The sequence below is a fragment of the Lathyrus oleraceus genome, chromosome 5 (assembly GCF_024323335.1).
Source record: "Lathyrus oleraceus cultivar Zhongwan6 chromosome 5, CAAS_Psat_ZW6_1.0, whole genome shotgun sequence".
Taxonomy (NCBI): domain Eukaryota; kingdom Viridiplantae; phylum Streptophyta; class Magnoliopsida; order Fabales; family Fabaceae; genus Lathyrus; species Lathyrus oleraceus.
The window spans coordinates 2,893,912-2,920,579 of record NC_066583.1 but is presented as its reverse complement, the minus strand read 5'-3'; the positions used below and the strand labels follow the sequence as shown (position 1 = coordinate 2,920,579).

General features: G+C 35.3%; 2 protein-coding genes across 2 annotated transcripts; one reads left to right on the top strand and one right to left on the bottom strand.

The window, feature by feature from the left end:
* The first annotated feature begins 18,639 nt into the window (after positions 1-18,639).
* On the top strand, positions 18,640-20,262 carry LOC127087770 (protein kinase STUNTED). The gene is made up of 4 exons (XM_051028702.1): positions 18,640-19,284; positions 19,394-19,557; positions 19,658-20,035; positions 20,104-20,262. Exons 1-4 carry the CDS (start codon positions 18,678-18,680, stop codon positions 20,260-20,262), a joined length of 1,308 nt encoding a protein of 435 aa, XP_050884659.1. The 5' UTR covers positions 18,640-18,677.
* Positions 20,263-20,564: 302 nt separating this feature from the next.
* On the bottom strand, positions 20,565-21,656 carry LOC127087769 (protein PXR1). The gene is made up of 2 exons (XM_051028701.1): positions 21,334-21,656; positions 20,565-20,996 (listed from the first exon to the last, which is right to left on the bottom strand). Exons 1-2 carry the CDS (start codon positions 21,412-21,414, stop codon positions 20,565-20,567), a joined length of 513 nt encoding a protein of 170 aa, XP_050884658.1. The 5' UTR covers positions 21,415-21,656.
* Positions 21,657-26,668: the final 5,012 nt, after the last annotated feature.

Below are 26,668 nucleotides of genomic sequence, written 5' to 3'. Positions count from 1 at the left end.
CCACCTTTAGAATTTCTTCCAAGGTGTCAGTTCCCTTGTTCATCATTCTGATGGATTTAGTCATCTGATTCAGCTTGGAGGTCAGCAAGGCTATCTCACCATTTAGACCCTCTATGGCTGTCAGATGCTTCTGTCTCTCATCTTCCAGTTCCTTGATGAGTTTCTTCTGCTTTTCTCCTTGTGCACGGACTTCTGCACTGGTGGTACACAGCTTCTTATAGGCTGCAGCAAGTTCATCAAAGGTCAGTTCATCTGCACTTGAGTCATCATCAGAGGCACAAACACTGGTTAGTGCAGTGACATGTTTGGCAGATTCTCCTTCAGATTCACTTTCAGAATCTCCTTCAGACCATGTGATAGTTAGCCCCTTCTTTTGCATCTTGAGATAGGTAGGACATTCAGCTCTGACGTGTCCATACCCTTCACAACCATGACACTGGATTCCCTTGCCTTGGTTGAACTTTTCTTCAGAAGTTGATCTTTTCCTGATGTCAGACTGGATCTTCTTGACATTAGGTCTCCCTCTTTGATCAATCTTCTTCACGAACTTGTTGAACTGTCTCCCAAGCATGGCCAAAGCTTCTGATATACTTCTATCACCTTCAGTATATCCTGCTTCTGACTCCTCTTCAGCATTAGATACAAAAGCTATGCTTTTGTTCTTCTTTTCAGCATTCTCACACAAGCCCATTTCAAAGGTTTGGAGAGAACCAATGAGCTCATCCACCTTCATATTGCAGATGTCCTGCGCCTCCTCTATGGCTGTGACCTTCATAGCAAATCTCTTAGGCAAGGACCTGAGAATCTTTCTTACAAGTTTCTCTTCAGCCATTTTCTCACCTAGTCCACCAGAGGTGTTTGCAATTTCAAGAATATTCATGTGAAAGTCATGAATAGTCTCATCTTCTTTCATCCTCAGATTTTCAAACTTGGTGGTCAGCATCTGAAGTTTGGACATCTTCACCTTGGAAGTACCTTCATGAGTTACCTTGAGGGTATCCCAAACTTCCTTAGCTAGTTCACAGTGGTGCACCAGCCTGAAGATGTTCTTACTGATTCCATTGAACAAAGCATTCAAGGCCTTGGAATTTCCAAGAGCTAATGCCTCTTGCTCCTTGTCCCACTCTTCTTCAGGAATCTGCACACTGACTCCATCTTCACCTGTCCTCATTGGATGTTCCCATCCTTTGTTGACAGCTCTCCAGACTTTGCTATCTAGAGACCTTAAGAAGGCTATCATACGAGGCTTCCAGTAATCATAATTAGAGCCATCCAACATGGGTGGTCTATTTGAGTGTCCTATATCCTTGTCCATGGTACTAGAAAGTAACTTCCCTAGATCTCACCCAGAAATTCACAGGCAGGGTGCCTGCTCTGATGCCAATTGAAATTCTAGTTATCAGACTTTAGATGTCACACGGGTTGTTATGACATCCAATTCTGCACAAACAAGAATTATGCAGAACTTAACAGTAAGTGCAGTAAATAACACAAGTAATTGTTTACCCAGTTCAGTCCAACATGACCTACATCTGGGGGCTACCAAGCCAGGGAGGAAATCCACTATCAGTAGTATTAATTCAAAGCTAAACTCACCCGTTTACAACTTGTCACTTAATCCCTACCCAATGCAATTTCAATCTTACTCTAAGATCAGAGTTCCTACTCACTCCCCCTCAATCACCTCAATGATTACTACCTTTAATCAATATTAAAGACAACGTTGAAGTCACACTTCAAACAACTCTTGATTGTGCTTAACAGCTTTAATCAAGATACACAACACTCACGCTTAAAAGCTTTGAGCGACACAACACTTACAACTCAATGAACACCCTATGCCAAAGCAATCATCAACGTGATAAAGGCTTGGCTTACAAGATATGTCTAATACAAGACTCACAAAAATACAGCAGTGAAGTATGATGGACACACTTAATCTTCACGCCTCAAAATCCCCAAAACTGAATGAAGGAACGACTTCCTTTTATATTGCAGTACCTGGGCTTTTGCACTTGTATTCTCCTGAATTTAAGGTCACACGAGTTCCCATAAATTCAATATCTAGGTTACTAACAAATAGGCTATTTGTTAGGTTCATTAAATGTAACTTGGTTGTTGATTTCCTGGATTTTCTCTCAGCTGTTGAATCCCTGAAGAATAGCCTGAGAAAAAGCTGAAACAGAAAACTGAACAACCTACAATATAGCATATGCTGTCAGGAATGAATGTCACGACATTCAGCTAGACATCAAGGATCATATGCTGAGTCTGTTTTTCCAGAAAACAGACTGTACAATTTTGCTGACCTGTACATGACCAAAATGACCATACTACAGTAACAACTTACATTAATAAATTTCAAAGTATCCAATTTGACATTTACACATTTGGCCTTAAGTTAGTTCTGTTATCCTCTTGAAGAACAAACTAAGAAACATACTGAAGTGTAGCAGAACACCACTCTGTCTATTATTCAGTATATACTGTCCATGATGAATGACATAACATCCAGTTTGACATTCATACAGTAGGCCTTATGCCAGGTCTGGTTCTTCCTTGATAACCAGACTGCAAATGAATACTGAGCTCTAACAGAACACCAACTGTTCTATTCCTCAGTATCTGCTGACAGGGATGAATGTCACAGTATCCAGTTTGACATTCAATAAATCCTGTATTAGCTAATCCTGCAATAACTACTAAAGTGTGTCATGACATCAGGCAAGACATCAGAGTACAGTTAGATATTCTAACCTACAATTGCAGTCACACATACACACCATGTCATGACATCAGTCAAGACATTAGAATCCAGCTAGTGTTTTACCATATAATGCAGCCAATTAAACACCTACAGATAGTGTTTTGAACTTCAACAAGGGTGAAAACGTGAACCCAAGAGTAAGGTGGTTCTTACCAGTACGTGGGCTAGCAGGGCTGCCGCTATAGGGTAATGTCGAAAAGACGAAGAAATATGTGTTTGAGGGTATGACCCAAACATCTCTTGGTTCACATGGATGAATGGTTGACTTTGGTAAACTGGTTGACCAGAAAGTCAACAGTTGAACAAAATCAACTACGGATCATGAAAGTGCACGTGTATAAACAACACAAAGGTTTAATTGACATAATGATTAATGAATATTATTTAGAACCAAACTTGATATATGATTCTACCATCTTTGATCCTATGGAACGCATGAATGCAACGAATCCTAGATGTACAGATGAATAAGGAAGCGGAGGCCAACAATGCATGGGTGAACTACTAATGAGCGACCTAAAATGGGTTAGGAATCTCAATGGGCTAAAGACTAAAAGACCAATGCACTAACTGAAAGGATGAAAACAACCATAGACTGAGGTTCAGTAATCAAACTTCAAAGTCAAGTGACAACCAAGACCTCAAACCAAGAAGTAGTCGACACAGACAAGTTCCATGCCATGAACCAACCTAGGGTTTTGATGGATACTAGATTAAAAGTCAACCAAAAAATGCACTTGAACATCAATTATCCTTGGTTGGGGTTTCAATACCTAGGATATTTCACAAGTAAATCTTCAATAAAAGGTTCCCAACTTAGGGGTTTGATAACCAAGGCAAGGCCCAGAGAAAGCTCCGTAGAATTCCATCATCATGTCATCAAGCAATAGGCTTTGGACCTCTTGAGAAGTGATTTGATGAAACCTTGTTGGGTCTAAATCTCGGAAATGGGGTAATTAGGGTATCACATCCCTTATGCTTTGATGAATGGCCAAACCATGCTTTTGCAGTTTGATTCGCCCATAAACCTTAACTTTACAAGACAAGCGTTTTGAATCCATAATGATCCACTAATGGATGGATGATGTAGATGAATGAGTTGTGAACGTATGCAAATGATCCCCAAGTCAAGTGGATGGATAGAAAGATGAAAAAGTGGATGGAAAATTTTGGGGTACAACAAGTAGCAATAACATTGGAGATAAGATTACATAGAGTATTCAATCTATTAATAAGATGTGTGAATCTATTCTGCATGTCGGCAATGGTTTCACCATGCTTCATATGAAAGAGTTTAAACTCTTGGTTTAATGTGTTGATTCTAGCTTATTTAACCTCATTAGTTCCCTCATGGGCAACTTCTAATGCGTCCCACATATCTTTGGCGGTTTCCCAATGAGAGACATGATAATACTCATCAACACCTAATGCAGATATGAGAACATTTTGTGTTTTCCAATCATGAGACCACATCTTCCTATCATTATTATTCCATTGATTTTTCGGTTTTGGTAAGATGACACCTTCACCAATGGTCATTGTAATTTCATTATGACCATTGGCGATGACGTCACATACACCCTTATTAACAAAGTTGATATGGATACGCATACAAGCTTTCCAATAGACATAATTTTCACCGGTGAAGATAGGTGCTATATTATATGCCCCTTAATGTTCGATAGCCATTATCTAATAAGAAAATCTTAAGACCATAAATAAATGGAGCTCGTGATACCACTTGTTAGACGATAGCCCTAGATCTACCGGGGGGGGGGGGGGGTGAATAGATCCCCAGTTAAAAATTTATTCGAGAATTTGATTTAGAAAAGTTTATGGTGCGAAAGCAAGTTTCAAATATTTCCCGGATTCAAAATCGTCTAACCAAACCTACTATTGAAAAGCCTGAATATGCATAAGAGTGTAAATGGTATGATAATAATAAATAAGTTGATTAATCACACTTTAAACAACAAATTGAATATTCTACTATAGTAAATGTCTATCTCAAATGATAATAACATACAAAAAACTAGTTGAAACAATTTGTCGAACACTTTGCATGCGATTAACAGAGTTTGGATGTTTGTATAATGTTTGTAGTTCTTAGAAATCCAATCACTACTAAAAGGTATGTGATTACTATAACAACACAAATTTCACAATAATAAAAAAATATTATCCAAACAATATTAATCAAGAGATCAAAGTAATCGACAATTTGCGAAACGAAAAATAAAAGATCTCTCTCTCTCTCTCTCTCTCTCTATATATATATATATATATATATATATAGATATATAGATAGATAGATAGATAGATAGATAGAGAGAGAGAGAGAGAGAGAGAGAGAGAGAGAGTACACAAGAATGTATTTAGGCAGTTCCCCAGTCGACATCGTTATGGGTACGTCTGCCCTCAATTTGAATTCGAATTGAGATATTAATATAATAAATCTTACTTTGCAAATGTATGTATGCAAGAGATGAGAAATCAAATCCCACAAATCCTAAGTTTGTTCTTGACTCTAGCGCCTCCAAAATCCTTGATCAAAGATTGATCAAGACAACAACAATGTCGTTTCAATTCACCCGTTGTTGCTACTTCCTTGCACGACCTCCTTGTCTCAAGGCTTTTACTCGGCTGAATTAATCCCAAGAGCACACTTGTTGAACCCAAGATTTTTCAACATGATCCATCGTTTCACGCTACTCCCTTGCACGACACACCGAGTCATATGGCTTTCACTCGATCGAATCTGAATTACACAATCTTGGCGAAAACCTTCAAACCCTAAAGATCTTGAAGGAAAAATCCACCTCGATTTTCTTATTTAAATCCCTCAAATATCTCAACCCAATATTCCCGGTACAATAAACCTAATTGGACATTATTAATCCTAATCTAGATGGCACCCAATCAAAAATCGATTAAGTGTAGTTTGATTGTGTGTATGCATATATTGAATTGAAGATGATGAGATGCTTTGAAATCCTGAATTCATGTAGGTTTTACTCACTCTAGAAACCTTACTAGAGAATGATGCATGTATGAAGTATTTATATGCATGGGTGATTTAGGGCAAAAGGAAATGCAAAGGACTTGAGAAAAATATGAATTTTTGAAAAAGTACATCGGATAGGTCGACCTATAAAAGTTATGTGTTAACCCATTCAATGCGTAGGTCGACCTATCGAAAATCATGTGTCGACCTATGACTGTTATGCGCTCTCTATGTGAAGACCTGAAGACTCTGCATATGAGATAAAGACTACAAACTTTAATACAGCAACATATGTGTCAACCTATAGACTGCATGTGTCGACCTATAGCCATAAATTTGTTTCCATAGGTCGACCTGTAGTTTCATGTGTCGACCTGTAATACTATTTTTCACAAAAAAAGATTTTTCATGCATGTTTGATGCTTGAGACCTTTCCCACATTGTTTTCAAATACTTTTATGCTTCTTAATGCTAGGATGCACATAGAGATTCAGAGGATACCGTCTGTCGCATCCGCGAAAAACAACCGGCTGGCTGAAACAAAACAACACAGAGCCGCCACCGTGCGTTATTTATCCCAAAAGAGGGAAAGGAAACGCTCAGAGTAAACCTGGAAAAAGCATGGTCTCGCGACCAAAGGGAAAGGGTAAGGGAGTCGGTTACGCAAGGGGAAGGTATTAGCACCCCTCACGTTCGTCGTACTCGACGGGATCCACGCTCTAAAAGAAAGAAAAGGTTGCTAAAAACATCACACACACACACACCGAAAACAACACAGGTAGGGTTAAGAGGAAGAGAGCTCGATAGGACGTCGCATCCTATGCCTACGTATCTCGTCTGGAACGAGAATCAGAGCTGCCGTAGTTCGGCTCACGCACGCCAAACAAGCAAACACAAACACAGGCAAACATGGAGCTTGAATGCCAATCACTGGACTTACATCAGCATCCGAACCAAAACACACACAAGAAGGCAAACGTGGAGCCCGACCGCCAATCACTGGACTTACATCGGCATCCGAACCAAACACACAATCAGGCAAACGTGGAGCCCGACCGCCAATCACTGGACTTACATCGGCATCCGAACCAAACGCACAATCAGGATACGGACAACCAATCGCTGGGCTTACATCCATATCCTGACACACAAGAAGATAACAAGCAAACACACACAAAAAGAAAAAAAGTGCCCGGAGAGACCTCGCACGGTCTCCTGCCTACATACCTTGTCTGGAACGAGGATCAGGGCGATGTAGTTCCCCTGAAAGGGAAAGAAATTCTAGCCAGAAACCAAGGGGAGACACACTACCAGGGAGCTGTACTCGAGCCTAGTGTTATCATGCATCATTGCCCTATGTTGTGGTTTCTACCTACTTGCACAACAGCAAGCTAATCCTATCCAGGAAGAAAGCAAGCATGCAAGCATCAACAAATCAAAACAAACATTTCAAACAAATATTCACAAAGCACACACTATATCCAGTCAAGTGGGCTCAAACAAAGGGTTAGACTGCCGAGGCAAGTCATCTGTACAAGGGCAGTGTTAGCTCTTAACCTTACCATTGAGAGGCTAAGGTGAAGCAGATGAAAGGTGAGTGAAGATTAGACTTCACAGCTCTTATCCCTGGCCAGGGAGAGCTTCAGACAAAGGAGCGTGGGTCCAGAATGGAGGGACCCTTCTACGCTCAAGACTCTGACTCGATTGTGCAACAGCACAAGATCTTGGGTTTGTGCCCCAATGCATCAACACAGTGGTGTGAGCAGAGGGACGACTCAACAGAATAGCGGGGGATAGATTGCATATCCCTTGGGTTCCGCCAATTGCCTCATAGAGGTCTTTACCTGCTTGGCACAAAAGTAAACAATCACAAACATCGCCTCTTAAGGAGGACTTCAGACAGTTGCCTGGCTAAATAACAAGCCAGGTCTTCCAGACTACATGGAGACAAGAGAGTCTACCTCAATTGGTTTATAAAACCAAGCAGCAGCAAGCAAGTTCTTAAAGAACTGTAAGCGACTAAATGTACCTGAAATCAATCAAGTATCATCAGTACTCAGACAAACCAACAGTAAACAGCAAATGTTAATCTATACAGTCAAACACAAATTAATGCACACAAGTGCAAGCCATGAGCTCAAACTCAAGCATCACACCCTACAACATAAAACCAATGTTAGTTTACAACATCAAACAAAACTCAATTTAATCAACTTGCACTTTTTTCCTTAAGCCTTTTGCATTTCAACCTGAAAATCCAAACCAAATGTGAGAAACTAGACCACTAGGCCAAGCCTAGGGTCCAAAGGGGATGAAAAAATCAAAACAGCAAGTGAAAATCATCCAAAATCACATTCAAACAAATCAAAAGCAAATGCAATTGGTCCCATGCTCATATCAATCACCATTATCATTTTATGCACAATTTAGCATCAAACATGCAATTTGCAACTTCAAAAGACCAAACAGAACTATATCAATCAAAAGCATACTAAAACAATTCAATTAATTCCACAAAAATTCACACCTAAACAGGACACATTCAATGTATAGCATGTCAATTTCCAGCTCAATTGGACAAAAAGAAGTAGGGCAATGAAAATCAAGAAGTTCAGACAATTTCAAACAAGCCAACACAAAGCATCCAATCTAGCATCAACTTCCAAAAATCAGTGTCACAACAAGATAAATGAATGGGATCAAAACCACAATGACCTGTAATGTGTCTACAATCCACATGTCAAATTTCACACTCATACAATCAATGATCAGAATTTCACAAAGCAAATGGTAACATGTGTCACACAATGTCAACAAAATGACCAAACAGAGGGAAAAATTCCAATCAATTAGAAAATGTCATCAAAAATTCCAGAAAAATTCTCATGTGATCTCAACATTCATATGATCATGCACACAAAATTTCAGCTCAAATCAACATCCCTAAGCATTTTAAATAAAATCATGAAGTTGACCTAGCTTGGTGTGACACAAATTGTCACACCTTTATTCAAAAATTCATATCTCAACAACCAGGTATCCAAAAACCACAAACTCTACATGAAAATCACCATCAAAGTGTCCAGAATATACACAAAAAATTTCATCCATTTATTTGAAAACCTCATCATTTTATGAAAGATATGGCATGACATATACAAAATGTGACACATACAATTAACCCTAGGCATTTTAATTTTCTACACATGCAAAAAATTTACAAAAATCATGATTAAATTCTACACATCACAAGGAATATCATGCAAAAAATCTCACTCAATTTGGATGAAAAATGAAATCTCTATGAATTTTATAAGTTCATGTAACAAAATGAAATAACAAAAGAAAAAGGAAATGAAATAATATAAATAATTATATCAGGAATGGCAAACTTGTAATTATCAGCAACAATCCCAAAACGGCGTCGCCTCCACTTAATGCCATGGAACGCGCTCATTGGCTGGCGCTGGAGGGAAACAACATTCAAAAACGGCCAGGCGAGATTTTTGGATCAAACACGGGTTTCATCGTGTTCTTGGACAAGAACACTTCACATTTCCAGAAAATTGAAGAACAACAAAACTCAACCAAAATGCGCAAACTTATAGTCAAAAGAACCGTCTCTCCACCTAGGTCACGAATATGCAATTGATTTTCCCTAACTCTAACTGTAGCAACGGGATCGAGCAAAATAAGATTACACATCAAATGTTCAAATCAATAGATCTCTCTCTACACTTAACCAAATTCAAAACCACAAACATCATGTTAATCTACGTCCAAAGATCTACGCAAACCACCTAACAATTTGAGCAATGAAGAATTTCGAAAAATCACCTTAAGAACGAAGCAGTGATGAATCTGGATGTTTTTGGCCTCAAAAAGGTGAAACAGATGCGTATCAATGATAAGGAAGGTGAATGGAGAAGGATCCTCAGCTCAATGATGCTCCATGTGCAAGAATGATGAAAACTCCATTGATGAGCTTGCTTGTGACAGTCCTTGATCTTGAAGCTTTTTCCACGAATTCACCAAAACAGTTGCTCTATAAGGTTTGTGGAAGATGAATCCACGAAGAATCAGCAAAAATGATGAAGATTTGATGAAGATTGATGAAAAAAAGCTTGATGAAGTTTTGAGAATTTGAGAGGTTTTTTGTGAAATTCAGTTATGGATCTTTGGAGAATGTGATTGTAATTACAATTCTGTTATGATTAATGATATATACCTCACCTTAATCCATTTCCTTAATCACAATTACCAAAACCAAGTGATTAGCATAATTGCATTTTGTGTGAAAGTCCAAAAATGACCTTCTCCAATAGCCAATGGAACAGTAAAATGAATGTTCACACAAGTTCTATTTTGCATTTGGAGTGTGTTGGAATTGGTTTCATGTCAATTGGCCTTGTATTTCTCAAAATCACATGTTCACACCAAAAATGCACTTAAATCCACTTGAAAATTGACTTTTTGCCTTGGCCAATTTTGATGAATTTTGATCATACACCTTGAAAGTACATGTGAAATGGGGTTTGCTCACAAAAAGATCACCCAAATTGGACATTCCATGTGAAAGTTATGCCACTTTGATTATAAGCATTTTTGGAAAATGAATGGATCATATCTTGCCAACCACACATGGGAATTTCAAGTTCTTGGACTTTTTGGAATGGTGAGATCAAGATCTTCAACTTTCATGTTGGACAAAATTCCATTTGAAGCTTTTTTGAACACGTAATTTTGTGGTGAAAAACTTTCCATTTTTGGAAACTTCCATTACAAGTCACTTTCTATTTTTGGCAATTTTTGTCTGACTTTATTTTCTTCATTCTTGAGCTTTGACATGTCAAATAAAACTTATTTCAACATGAATGAAGTGTATCCAACTCTCTCCCACCTCCAAATCCAAAAAATCAAGCACAATTGACCACAGTTGACTTTTTCAACTGATAGATGAATTTGACAATGCACTGATCAATCTGAGCCCCAATCTTCTGATGAAATGGATCAAGGATGAAACCCTAGCCTCCATAAGCTCAATACAATCATGAAATGATCCCCACATCCATCATAGACCCCATCTCCTTGCCATGCCCTGATTGGCCCAATGCAACTGATTCAACCGATTAGGGTTGACCAGTGGTCAAAACCCTAATCCCAAGGTATCTGATCAGTCCCTTGAATCTCTTGGTGATAACAAGACCATGATGATGATGATGTATCGTTTCAACCAAGATCAAGCTCAATCTCCTTGAGAAACCATGAAACCCTAATTTGAACCACACATCCTCAGATGATTAATGATCAATTCAATGAAACCCTATCTTGCATCCCAACCTCTTATCTTCATTCCAAGACTTAGGAGGGTGATTTGCACAATGTAACCACATGATATGCACCATGCAATGCCTAATGACCTATAAATGACATGCAATATGTTATGCTAGCCCCAAGAGAGGAGGGCAAATTTTGAGGTGTTACACCGTCCAATATACATTAACACTAAAATATCATAGTTTTGACATCATACAAAACACGTCTAATGGAAGTTGCACTCACACCAACGACATACATCATTCTTTCTTTTTATCTATTTTGGAACTAACCTTCTCCTTCAACTCTCCACTTTTTTCTCCACCTTCAACATACTATAAAACTTTAACTTCCATCTTCTCCACAACAACCGGAAACCTCTCCCTTCGTCTGACACTATAACCATCAATTCAAATCTAAACTCCACCATCTCATTTATCGTTTCGCCTCACAACGATTCGTCACCTTCTCAAAATTTCATAAACACCACCATCAAACACCCAAACTCACCTCACAATAAACACCAAAAAACACACCTCTCTTCCACCATTGAAACAAAACCTCACATCCCTCATCTTCACCACCTTTGTTATCCGGTCACAACAAAACAATATAACCTGCAAACTAAATAACACCCACGGTTTCCACCGGAAATCACCCATCACAACATAAACCATCATGTTTTTCCGACCACCACCTCCACCCTGGGACAACCACCATAAGAGAGTAAGTGAGGAAAATGTTTGTCTGTTTTCATTATTGTTTGATGTTGTTGTTTTGTCTCAAAATGAGTTAAAGCAAGAGTGAATTATGTTATTGTTGTTTCTCTTTGCAAAGCCATGAGAGAGGGAGAAAGCATGAGAAGTTATTTTTTTCTTCTTCTGTTTTGAACACGACACTGAGTTGAACGAGAAAGAGAGTTTTCTGTGAGTTGAAAAAACAACGTTGTTGTTCGCATGAAAGAGACGAGGGAGATGAAAAGGGAAGAGTTTTTATTTTGACTCTTTCTTTCTCTCTCTCACCACCACTTGTCTCATTTTGATTGGAATCTTGTTTTGTTTTTATAATTTTTTTTAATATCTCTATGTTAAGGCATAACCACCATCCCATTTATATTTTTTCTCTTCTTTTTTATTATTTATTTTATTTTTATTTATCTCTAGTGTTATATGTTATTATTATTACTATTATGATTATCATTATCACTATTATGATTATGATTATTTTTATTTATATTATCATTTTTATAACTATTTATCATTATTCTTATTACCACCATTAATATTATTTATTATTATATATTTATTACTATTATTATTGATTATTTCTATTATTATTATTATTATTATTGATTTATTATTTATTATTACTAACTAATTATTATTATTATTATCATTATTATTATTTATTGTTATTATTATATTATTATTGATAATAATAATAATTATTATATATTATTGTTGTTATTATTATATTATTATTGATAATAATAATAATAATTATATATTATTGTTGTTATTATTATTATTTATAAAGTTAATTAATTTTTTTAAATTGTTAAAAAGAAAATTTGATTTATTGTCACATCGGTTTTTCGCAGATGTATTGTAATTTTAGAGTTAGAAATTTAATTTAACTTCAGAAATTGTTTAAACGCACAAAATTTTGTTGACCAACCTCAGATAGGGTGATTCCTACATGAATCACTTTACAATTGCTTAAGATAGTGCTACATTCTTTAAGTTTAATTGTCGTCTCTTTTTTCCTTTAAAAAAATGCCGCTTATATAAGTGAGTTTTCATAGATGCATTGCAATTTCAGAGTTAAAAATTCAATTTAACTTCAGAAATTGCTTAATCGCATAAAATTTTATTGACCGACCTCAGATAGGGTGATTCCTCCATGAATTGCTTTGTAATTGCTTAACATAGCGCTAAATTCATTAGTTTAAAACTTCGATTTTATTTTTGGTCCCTTGACTTTCTCTTGAGCCTTCTTACAACGAGATTTTTATTATTTACAATTGTTTATTGAGCTTGTATTGTTAATTGTTGTACTGTATCTCCATTAGACAAATTATATCCCCATTCTTATAATGTGTAATAAGTTCGCCGCTTTTATTTATTTTATTATATTAGTTGATTGTTAATTGAAGACATTTGATCCAACGTCAAGTCGTTCCTTTTTTTTTAAAAATCTTTTTCACAATAAAAAATGGAAGAATCTGATTAGGTTTAGACTTTTCCTTTCTCGAATGTTAGGATACTGTTGTAGAGCTCCATGTTCGAACTTTCGTCTTCCATATTAAAATACAATAATAATCTAAGTTAAGTCATTTCTCTTATAGAAGAAAAAGATTGACTGAGTATCGACCTTCTCTTTCCCGATTATTTGGGCATTACAGTAGAGCTCCATATGTGAATAATCGTCTTCCGTTAATGAACTTTAACCTAATTCTTCACACATTTTCATAATAACTTTTGGATAAAAACAAAGTGACTGGGCTTATGCCTCTTCCTTTTCGAGTATTTGAGTATTGCAGTAGAACTCATTATTTGTATGTTCGTCTCCACTTAAAATCAACTCAAACAAATCAAACTTATTTTCCGGCCTTATGCGACTTCAGAAATATTTTCAGAAATGAGTATGATTTATCCATATCAACGTGAAACAAACAAAGACTTTCCCCTCCAAGAGCGAGCAACAAGTAAATGTTTAGTCACTCAATATGTTTAAAGGATCACTTCTTAAAAGCAATCAACCCAATAATTCTTTCTAAGTAGAAATACGTAGCCTTGAGTTCTCCATAGCACATCGAGATACATAGGAACATGATTGAGAAATCTTGTCCGGCACCCTTTTAATAAAAAATGTTTTTCTTTTCTCTTTCCTCACTCGATAGGTAGAAGATCGCAAACTAATAGAACGCTAACACTCTTGCATGAAACTAACTAAATGGGTCCCGTTGAGTATGACAGATCTGAGGGGTACTTATACCTCCCCCTTGCATAACCGAATCCCAAACCCGATTTGGTTGTGATTACCATTTCTTTTTATTTTTCGTGGGTTTTAACGATATTTTCCCTTTTCTCCTTTGGGAATAAATAAATTTCGGTGGCGACTCTGTTTTGTTCATATTTCGAGCGTTCCTTACGCTCGGGTATTTTTTGCGCCGCGATAGTCCCTTTCTAGGATGAAGGACTTGTGCATGAACGGTTATATTAAGGTTAACCACGGGATGCTTAATGCATTCATGGAGAGATGGCACACCGAGACCTCGTCATTTTATCTCTCGCTTGGTGAGATGTCTATCACACTCGATGATGTGTCGTGTTTGCTGCATCTTTTGATCAGGGGGAAACTTCTAGATCATGTGAGGATTAGGAAAGAGGAGTCACTCAAGTTGATGTTAGACTATCTGGGAGTTTACTCAGAGGTTGCAATGACGGAGATGAAGAGAACCAGAGGGGATCATGCTAGGTTTGAATTCTTGAAAAAGATATATATATATATATATATATATATATATATATATATATATATATATATATATATATATATATATATATATATATATATATATATATATATATATATATATATATATATATATATATATATATATATATATATATATATATATATATATATATATATATATATATATATATACATGAACTCCTTAGAGCATATTAGGCTAGATGTGATGACGAATAAGTGGGAGTCCATAGAGCGTATGCTATGAGAGCATACCTGCTATATTTAGTTGGCATTGCAATTTTTATGGACAAGAGTGTCACTTATACATATGACGTCTACCTACGGTACTTTGAGGACTTCGAGTGAATCCCTGAGTACAACTGAGGGTCCATTTGTTTGGTCTACTTGTACTCGAAGTTATCAGAGGGCTGTAGGTGAAAGACAAAGTAGGTCACATGTATCATCACACTACTGACAATAATATTTATTGGTCTTTTAATGTTTCTATGTCATTTTAATTTCATCATTGAAATGCCATTACTGATGATTTGTATGTTCCAACACTTTTCAAGCTTGGATCGTCCAACATTTCTCGCGCATCTCCGGTTGGACGGGTGTACCGACTTACACTAAGGATATGACACATACTTCTGCATTTCCCCGCTTAGAGGGAACCATGAGATATATCCGTTCAGAGTGTATGTTGACCACTTGGTTGCCGATGACATGCACTTCAACAACTATGTCGATCACAATGAGATATATACCATGTTTGATGATTATGGGAGTCATCTGATACTGAAGGAGACACAAAATATCATAGCTGAGAGTGATTGGAGCTACGTCGAGGTGTACATCAGATGGTTCTTTAAGGTATCGCATTCGTATATGGTGCAGGTTGCTCCAGGAGATCCACCGAGGCCAACTCATTAGAAGATACTAGAGGAGGAACCAACATATTTAGATCATATTGATGATGTCTTGCCTAGATGTCGTCATATAATGGAGATTGTGCAGACAAGCATTGACAGAGGTAACTTTCCTGATGGGTCTGATGTGCGGCAGGTCCTAGATGCCATCATGACGAAGGCACGAGAGGCAGTGATGTCCGGAGACAGCGCCGAAGAACGAGTATTAAAGGTCAATAAGGCAAAAGAGATGTAGTTCGACATACACAGTAGTACAATAGTATATAGTAGTTGTACTTTGGATTAATTATGAATTGTATTTTATTTTCACTTCATGCTACTTCATCGTGTATTTCGACTTTATTTATATATATCATTTTTGAACCATTTGAATTTATATATGTCACTTTTTGCATATCGATTGTATGGTTTAAATTTCGTCACATAATATGGTACATAAAATTTATAAATCTTCATCTGAATAAACATAAACAAAAGATGACATGCACTGTTTTGATAGGTTACATAAATGTATCTCTGTAAAATAAACGGAGATGCATCTCCGAAACAATAAATGTATACAATACATTTTAGAGTGGGATGCATGGTGTATATTTTAAAATATTACAGAGATGCATCTCCGGATCAACTAACGTTTTTGATTTAAGAAAATGTGCGTACAAAGATGTATCTCCGAAATCAGAGGAACATTTTGATTTTTTCAGAGGGTGTTTTTCCACCCCATAAAATGAGATAAATAATTCTCTTAAAATTAAAATGATGGCGCATGTATAACAATATTGTTTTTCTGATGCATGCATAATACTATTAATCCAGTTTTGTAATTAAGATTTTAAAATATTACTAGTAGTTCATTCATTCCTCAATGGACTAAAGGAAGCACGTTGTATTTGACACTTGTTCGGCTAGAATGTGTTTTTAATGTAACAGATAAAGTGAAATTCAATTTCATACTCCCTCCGTTTTTTATCATAAGTTGTTTTTTTTACTTTTCCCACGTATTAAGAAATGTAATAATTGGAGTATAAAAAAGATAAATTACGAAGGGTTTTACAAAATTGTCCTTCATTAATAGTATTGGAAAGACAAATTGATATAATTGGAAAAAAGAATAATAAATATTTAAGGATATAATAGAAAAAAATATTTTTCTAAAATGACTTATAATAAAAATCGGAGATAATACTATACAACAAAACAAGTCATGTGGTCTTAAATGTAATTCACATTTAAGTTGCATTTGAGTTTGAGCTTCATTTAATTTGAATTTAGCTTGCATTTGAGTTTATATTATTGTATATAAATCTAAAATTAGTTATAATTGTAATAGATTGAACATTTTAAAAATAAAGATTGTTAAAGAAATATTAATTACGATTTCTCTCTACAATTCTTTCATCATCTTCGTCTCCTTCTTCTTGTGCTTCAATGGAGTTTAGTTGTTAACTCCAACAATTGGTATTCATAGCTTCGGTTCTGATTCACAAGGAAGCACAAGTGTATGTGAGGTATGTGATTATTTTCGTTTCTCAAATTCACGCTGAATTGAAGATCGAAATCGAAGAGAATCACAATCTTGATTCTCAGGGGATTGAGAAACACGAGTGTTGGTGAGAACTGAGTGATTTACACAAGAACGAAGTTGAATGGCAGAAACTGTAGTTTGAATACAAAACTTTCAGTATTCGACAGAAATAATTGGAATTAGTGTTTGATTCAGATGCATATGTTATTTGACACTCAAGATGTTCTTGATCTCGCCAATAACGGTTACATGTCGATTGCAGAAAATGAAACAGAAGCGCAAAAAAACGCACAACATGAAACAAAGAAAAAGAACAAGGATCAGAAGACATTGTTTTATATCTATCGGTGTGGGGATACGAAGGTTTTTGAGAAGATTGCCAACTCGACGACGACGAAGACAACATAGAATATACTTGTGCGATGCTATGGACTTACCATTTTTTTTCACTCTCTTTATCATCATTGCTTCTTTTCGACTTCTTATCATCTTCTTCACTCTTCTTATCACCATGACTTCTTTTCTTCTTTTTTTTTCCCTTCCTTCTCTTCTTAGACTAATTCACTATTCGAGCTTCAAAATCGAACACAATAATAAAATAAATAAAACAAATGATTAAGACTCATTTATATATTTTTATAGAATTAATTCAAAATCAAATTTTATCAAACTCAATAAAAATTATCCGAGATATTTAACACTAAGGTAATGGCGAAAACGCTACCATCTAACAAAGAACAAAAAATATGAGAGATTAGAGAAAAAGATGTGCGATAAAAACGAAATTATAAGAGAGACCAATAACATAAAAATGATAAGATGAAAAAGAAAGAACATAAGAAAAGAGATAATAGAGAAGAAAAATTGAGATGTGTCTTGGCGAAGAAGATGAGAAGAAAGCGCAATATTGCTTCGAAAGATTTGTGAAAGCTGGACTTGAAATATTAAGTTTGAGGAAGAGAAAATCATTCGTAATCGTAAGTCTAAGTTATAATAGGTTTGAATTTAGTTTAGAAGTGGGTTACCTAAAGTTACATAATGCAGTTCGATTTAGTTCGGTGTATAAAATACAAACCGCAAATCGAACTGAACCACTCAATTCAAATAAAAATGATCAAAATGCATCCAAATCAAATGTGTTTTTTTTGTAATTTTTGATTCAATTCGATTCAATTAATGATTTTTATTAAATCGGTTCGGTTTTGAACACCCCTAACTCATACTAATCTAATATTAATAATGTTTGTGTACTCTTCTTCATCTTCCAAGTCATGTTACTTCATTAGGTAACCTGATGCAATTTGGCATCAACTTAGTTCCTTATAAAACATTCTTTCTTTCCCCTCAAACAATGCCTCTCTTTTCTCGTTTATCGTTTATTCCTTTTGCTTTACTTCAACATTTTTTTGGTCATCTCTTCATGTCTTTTGTCACATCCAATGGATCATGCAATTTTCAACTCAATTTCTTTATCATATCTCATAGTTATCTATACTTCATATAAATAAGCACCAATAGTTTATAGTAAAAGGTACATGCTATCATTTTTTTTTACGTATCTAACTAACTATCAATGCTATCGCTATCGCTATCCAATAGTTTTCTTTTTTCTTTCAAAGAAAATCTACTCTAGTAAATTTGTTTCCATCTACGAAAATGATCATGATAGGTGACGTTACCGAAGATCCTCGAGTTAGTCTTCTCAGCGCGATGGTCCAGTCTGCATTCGAAGATAACTTGGAGAATAAGAAATCAAGAATTCAACAAGATAACATGAAAGTGTCATCAAGATCATCATCGTCGTCATCGCAGAAGCTTGGATGGCCGCTTCTCCGTCATCGGCCGCATACAGATACCTCAAGAGACATGTCTGTCGTGCAATGGGTAATGAACTTACCAGATAGGTCTTCCTCTCAAATTGAGGACAAGAGCTCTAACAATGTTAACACTTTCAATAACTGCAAACGGTTCAAATTCGAGATTCTCAACTCTTGCACTCGTCGATTCTCTGAAGAAAACGTGATAGGAATCGGAGGTAGCAATCGCGTGTATAGAGGAACTCTCCCTAATGGGAACAAAGTGGCTGTCAAAGTTATGCAGTCACAAAAACAAGCCTTCAAAGATTTCGCTCTTGAAGTCGAAATAGTGTCCGCATTGAACCACATAGCCGTTGCTCGTTTACTCGGAATTTGCATTGAAAATGGATCTTTGATATCTGTTTATGATTATTTCCCTCAAGGAACCTTACACCAAAATCTCCGCGGTTAGTGCCATTCTCTTTTCATCTATCTTTATAACTACTAGCGCACTGATGGACACTAAACTAGCCGTTTTTCTCGATAAAAATTTTATATGATCGAAAACGGATATAGGTAAGAGCAAGGATGGATCTATATTGCCATGGGAGGTGAGATTGAAGGTAGCTGTTGGGATCGCGGAAGCATTGAACTATCTGCATAACCAAATCTCGAAGCCTGTTATACATAGAGATGTCAAATCTTCCAACATTCTTCTTTCCCGCGGATTCGAGCCAAAAGTACTCATACATATAACTTTGATACCATTTATTAGTATCATTTTGTGATTGTTATGTGACACATTGATTACTATTATTTTCTTCTTAATGTGATAAACAGTTATGCGATTTCGGACTTGCTATGTGGGGACCAACGACTTCATCATTTACGATGCAAAACGACGTAGTAGGAACGTTTGGTTATCTCGCACCTGAGTATTTCATGTATGGAAAGGTGAGTGACAAGATAGATGTATATGCCTTTGGTGTTGTCCTACTTGAACTCATATCGGGGAGAGAACCAATTTACTCGAAAACTTGCAAAGGACGCCAGAGTTTGGTCTCGTGGGCGAAACCGATTTTAGAGAGTGGAGATGTTAAAAGGTTAATGGATAGAAAGTTACAAGGAAAGTTTGATGTAGAACAAATGAATAGAATGGTTCTTGCAGCATCTCTATGCATAACACGGGCCGCGCGGCTTCGTCCTACCATGAGTAAGGTAATACCATACCAGTGACCCTACTGATAGATTTTTTCGAGTTTATGATCTCAATTCTGTTATTGCAGATAGTAAATATCTTGAAAGGATGCGACGAGAAAGACGTGAATTTGTTTAAATCTCAGGAGATTGATCGCGATCATTCGGAAAATCATGAAAACGTTGACGACGAAGTGTATCCGAATTCAAATGCTGACTTGCACCTAAACCTTGCATTTCTAGTATAGAGAACAGCAATAATTAACTGATAAATCTATCTTCTCAGCTATGAATGTTTTGAAGATTTAGAGAGACATGGTTTCCATTTGAAGTTTTGGTTTATACCATTAACAAAGTGAAAGTTTTGAGGTTTGTTAATGCTCTTCAATTTCTTACTTTATTTATTGAACATAACAAAATTAATGTTGGTGACACTAGCATGGATTCATAGCTAGCACATTAATTCTTGATACTACATACTTACCTTTGTCTTTGATGCAAAAAAAAAAAAGCTATTGTTTGCGTTACGTCGTACTGTTTTGATTCTGAATCAAAATGGTAAGGCGTAAGGCAAAGCATATACGTCAGCATTGGGTAGATAAGTCGCGAGTGGTTGGATTCTATGACAGTCGCCATTGTCAGTGCGGCTACGATTCCCAACAAGTTCGGTTTGATGAGCGGTTTTACTTTCACTTTCACCATTGGAACGAGGCTTTCTAGAAAGCCATTCTTCTTCATCTTGTAAATCAGTTGGAATCATTTGCATCTCAAGAGGAACCCAATTCATAGTCAAGTTTGTATACTCTAAATGTGTCTCCATTTTTTCAACATCATGTTTTTGTTCCTTTCTTCTTCTTTCTTTCTTCTTCTCATCACTATCATCTTTTTCACTCTCTTTATCATCTTTCTTCTTATCACCATGGCTTCTTTTCTTCTCTTTTTTTTCTTCTTTTTTTTCCTTAGAGTACTTCACTCTTCGCACCTTTAAAATCGAAAACAAAAATAACATTTAAAAAACTCGTGATTAAGACTCCTTCATATATCTTTATAGAATTAATTCATTCAAAATTAATTTTTATTAGAATTAATCACAACTAAATCAAATATTTAATACTGAAGTTCAGTTTCTTATAACTGAAAACGCTATCATTGAACAAATAATCAATCTTAAAAATTTCGCTTAAAATAATAATTTAATGATCATGTTTTCTTCTTCCAATTATCAACACATCTTTTTCACATAATTTTCCCAATAAAAGCATAAGAATGATTTTTTTTAATTATCTCAAAATATAAGAAAAAAAAAAGTGCAAACTAACCTCCAATTGTTGTAGAAGTGCTTCACCCCCTATGCCATTCTTCATATAATTTGGAGGAGGGAAAGGTAGACATCTAGACATGATTTGACAAACAAGATAATCACTTTTATGTTTCAAATTAAGTACTTTTTTCTTGGCTAATAACTAGTGATTATTCAACATATGTCGAAAATTCCCCATTTCCACTTCATTGCATGTGATGGATATGCTCTATTTGTTCAATAAACCTATCAAATAATAAACAAAATGGGAATTAGTAGCACATTTGAATAAATGTATAATATCAAAGTGTCATGGTTTGAGAGGAGTCTGAACAGAGCAAGAACAATGATTTGAAAGTGCGAGAATGAAATCGAGTTGATGATAGAAATAAAAAAAATAAAAAAACTTTAATAATACATATTTATTCAAAATCTTAAAATATTAAATATATTAGTCAACTTTTTTATATATGTATTTCATTTAGTCTATTTAGTCAATGTGAGTAATCTTACTTCTAACTTTTATTATATAAATATTAAAAAGTGGTATATTTTTATTAATAATAATGTATTGGAGATGCTAAGTTGGTTGTAAAGAGAGTGAATTTTGAGCCCATAATATTTTATTTATTTATTTTTTAAGATGTGAAATTACAATTATAAATTAATGACAATAAAAACAAAAAAAAATTGCTAATATTTTCCATTTTAAAAAATTAAATAAAAGGAAAGTCCACTTTCAAACTACTTTACATTTTTGTTATTTTCAAGAAAAGACTTTTTGAAAAATTATTCCTGTTTTGCGCATGAAAAAATTGGAAAAAAAAAATCTACAGAAATTCTTTAATACTGGCCAAATTTGCATACGAAAATAAAACATACTTTATTAGGTTGAAAAAAGAGATGTGCTTTGTAAAATTTGTATTACTTTTAAGAATATAAATTTGTTTGATACTATTTTTTTCAAAGTTTTTAGTATTTGTTTGACTTTGTATTTTTTTTTACTGAAAATTAAATAAATATTAGTTAAAAATAGTAATATGCTATTTCATCTTTATCATCTAGTTTAACAATTAATTTTATTAAATTCTACACTTTTTTTTAATGTAAAGTTAAATATATTAAAAGAAAAGATTGATAAAAAAAACAGTAGGGGGACATCACCAAAACCATCTCAAAAAGATTTGAACTTAAAAAAGACAGAGAGATGAAAGAGGAGCTACCCTGCACTTGACATAATAAGGAGGTCCGCACCATGAATCTAACAAAAAGTTAGCCTTAGCACCGTCTCCTACAATCCAACAAGTGTGCTCTTTGACAAAATAAGAGTTTTAACGGAAATATTAAGACAGTTAGGTTGTGTGTTAGAATTCCCTTATCCTCTCTTGTTGATGTATCATTCCTTGTATGAATGGTTTTATCCTTATAATCTCACGACGAATTACCAAAATCGTTATAGTCGATCCCTCACAAAATAACTCACTAACCACTACTCGGAGCTTTCTATCCCTAGTCCGCCAGCGTAAGCAGGGTTAGGCGATGTATAAAACGTTAATTTCCCATGCCACTACTCGGGGTCTCCTATCCCTATTTCAGCAACGTAAGTAGAACAGTTGCCCTAGGTCCAACACATATGCTAAGGGTCAGTAATCCCTATGTGTCCAAAATCAGATTAGCAGAGTATCTCAAATAAAAAGCATTAAGAGTAAGCAACAACTGAATAATATTATAATTCAAAGGATTCATACAAAGTCAAACCAACATATAGTGTCAATAAAATTGAATATGGTTCATCATCACACAACCCAACCTAGAGAAGCTTAGTTACTCATAGTCAAATTACAATACCAATTGAATAAAGAAGAATAACATATGAATTCCCTTGAAGGATTGACCTCCAATAGCTTCCAATGCTCTCAAAATCACCCATTGACGCTGTAAAATCTTGCTCCCAATGCCAAGTTTTATAACCCCTGTTCCCTCCTTGAAAAAGTGCAGAAAATCCCCTTTTAAAGCAGTCAGAATGGACCAGACCACGTCAGAAAAAGGCTCAGAAAAGTGGCCATCGTGTGCGTGATAACCTACACCTCGTGTGCCATGAAGTTTTTAATGCTCTATCGTGTGCACGATGTTGTGCGATTGTGGATGTGATTATTTCTGAAGCTTAACTCTTTTTTACTCCTTTTCACTCAAAATTTCACTAAGTCCATAATTTGCACACTTAGTTATTTTTCCTTCATTCTTTGGTAATTCCTTCTCATATTTGCTCGATTTCACTTGTTTTACTCTGATTCTTCGACTAAATACATGCAATGACAGACTGTCATCACAACCTCAAACTTGACTCGTTACTTGTATTCAAGTAACTAGCCTATAACTGCATATTCCAACAGACAACAAGGCGTACAATAACAATCAAACATCACCAAATTAAAATTTTCTTTTACCTGACCATGTTCTAGCTTCCAACTTCTATTCGGCGAATTCGTAAAATATTCTCAACAATGACGAGTACTCAACCTATCTCTCAGCTCACTATAACTCACTCAATTGATAGGGTGAACACTCAATCAACATGCAAAATCAATTAAACTTAGTTTGCTTACGTTCTAAAAAAGTTCATCAAAGAGATCACAACACACATATTAGAGGGCTTCCCAGGTTGTAACTTGGCTTATGGTAGAGTAAGATATATTTAGGAAAGTCGGCTTAAACCTTTGGAGTTAGGTTCTTAGTTCTCCTTCATTCATCATACCTTTTTGTTAGTACTAGAGATTTGTGATCCTTCTTACAATGTCATTCTTTTTCTTTTCTCATTCATTCATTTTATTAAGAAGTGACTTTTTCCACTTCTTTTTCACAACAATTTTTTTTTAAAAATTTTGGATCATATTCTCTAGTACCCCAACCCCAAACTTAAAACGTTGCTCACTTCCAAGAGCAACCCCAAACTTAACCTTTTTCATAAACTCTAAGAACAATATTTCTACCTAACTCCAAAGAGAGGGTGGAAAGAAAATATCTTTCAAGTAATATGGATACAAATTTAAGGTTACGTCATCGAAAATAAGGCTTAGGATTAAAGTGTTTAGCAAAGGATAATCCTACTACTAAAGAGTGGTTTACAAAGGCTTAAAGTTATAAACAAAAAAATTACCTCAATGTGTGTTGATCAAACTTGATAACTTAATCGAAAATAAATTAAACCAGATAAAAAAATAATGCATGGATGCACTCATAAAGAAAGAAAAGTGAACAATGGAAATATTTGGCTCAAACCTTACTAGATGAGGCATTTGCAGGTTGAGTACAAGTTCGTTGATTTTTTTCTCATCCTTCACCTTCAAGTTGCTAGTTGATATTTTGATGATCAAGTCTCTTTTGGATCATTTGCTCCATGCTAAAGTTAGAACTTGCAATCTGGAAAAAAATATAAACAACTACAAACAAATTTATTAAGAACAATATAGATCTTCATGACAAGATTTTTCTTGAGTAGATAGTTTCTCTTTAGGATGGTTTTGAATAGAAATAAAATAAATTATGCAAAACAAAAACTGATTAAAAATTGATGGGTTGTCTCCTATTCAGCGCTTCTTTTACGTCAATAGCTTGACGCTCAGTACTCAAAACACATCAGGCGCAAAGGATATCCTCACGTCGGTCAATTCGGTTCTTGTTTGTCTTGTATCCACCTTACTACCTCTTGCCTCCAAATGATAGCAACTATCCAACTTTTCTTCACCCGATGCCCAGTCATACACCTTAAAAACTACTTTCTTTTTATTAACCTTTAATATAAGTTCACCCGTTTCTACATCAATCTTGGATTTCCCGGTTGCCATGATGGTCGTCAGAGAATAACAGATCCTCTTGAAGGAAATACCAGTCTGTCGACATGTACTAACATGTTACGCAACATACCAACCGATTGATTAACAAATGAGTCAACTAGAGTGAGAGTTATACTACTCAGTGTGATGTCAACCACATTCAATTCTTTTACCGTATTCACCTCACTGATATTTCAAGAAATAGTAAACTTACCTGGATCTTTTAATTTTGGTGGAAACACTTGAGATCTTAACACTTCCTCCTTTTCAGTCATGTTTACATTTTCCTTGCCTACTTTCCCGTTTGTCCCCTTTAATAATACCTTCATAAATTTAACAAATTTAAGAATCAATTCTAAAATTTCATGGAACGAGATACTTACCTGGAGATTATCTAGCATTTTCTTGAACTTTGCAAGCATCGCTGCTTCATCCTCTTGAACCGGTTTTTTTAATTATAGGGAAACATGGTTTAATGTAATCATGTAAAGGAGGATTTGGTTTGGTCAGGATTTTCTTCTTCGTTCTTTTCCAAGGAGAATTTTTATCAATGAAGTGATCAGGGTGACTCCTCTTTCTTCTTCATCACCTTGCTTCTCATTCTCTTCTCTTTCAATCACACCTTCTTGAACTATCTTTTTGTTATCTTGTTCAATAATTACCCCTGAACATGCATCAATGACTTTGCATGTTTCATTATTAGGATTTTCTACAGTGTTACCCGTTAATCCTCCACTCATGCTAGGAAAAACTGCTATTTTTCTAGATAGCTGACCAATCTTCATCTCCATATTTTTGATAGACTCATCATGGTTTCTACCCATTTCCTCATGGTTCTTATTTATCTGGTCAAAACTACTTTGAGTGACTTTAATGAAATTATGCAAAGTTTCTTCCAACTGTGATTACCTCGTTTGAAAGTTAGAAACTTGTTGGTTTTGTTGCATAGCTTAAGTGCCACTTTGGTTTTGGTTATTCCTCCAATGAAAATTCGAAAGATCCTTCCATCCCAGATTGTAGGTATTGGGATAAGGGTTGTTCTTATGAAAATTTGCAAATTGGGCCTCTTCACTTACCCCTTTCAAGGAACACCTTCCGTTTTCATGTCCTCCTCCATAAAAGCCACACTTAAGTGATTGTACCTGGATCACGTTAGCTTAATTTAAGAAGCCTTCAGCTAGCTACTTATTTAAAGATTCAATTTGAGCTAATAATACATTATAAGTGTCAAGAGTTAACATACCATTAGGCGTGCCACTAGTTTCAAGCTTAAATGACTTTTCACTTTTATAACGATACTCATTCATACACATCTTCTCAATGAGGTCCTTTACCCGTGGTTATGCCATTTGTCTAATCGTGCCTCCCGCAGAAGCATCTAGCAACATACGTGCATGCGTTTGTAAGCCTTTCACAAAATTTGTATTTGAGAGATTCAGTCTCTTGCTGTTTGAACTGTGTGATTTCAGCTTTTCTTTATGTGAACTGTTATGTAGTTAAGAATCTTTCTAAAACTTTGTC

Excerpts from the sequence above, each read along its gene's own strand:
- LOC127087770 (XM_051028702.1), top strand. The coding sequence starts at position 18,678 with ATGATCATGATAGGTGACGTTACCGAAGATCCTCGAGTTAGTCTTCTC. Across the intron at positions 19,558-19,657 it reads CCCGCGGATTCGAGCCAAAA|TTATGCGATTTCGGACTTGC; the intron begins GTACTCATACAT and ends TGTGATAAACAG. Across the intron at positions 20,036-20,103 it reads TTCGTCCTACCATGAGTAAG|ATAGTAAATATCTTGAAAGG; the intron begins GTAATACCATAC and ends CTGTTATTGCAG.
- LOC127087769 (XM_051028701.1), bottom strand. The coding sequence starts at position 21,414 with ATGTCTAGATGTCTACCTTTCCCTCCTCCAAATTATATGAAGAATGGC. Across the intron at positions 20,997-21,333 it reads CACTTCTACAACAATTGGAG|GTGCGAAGAGTGAAGTACTC; the intron begins GTTAGTTTGCAC and ends TCGATTTTAAAG.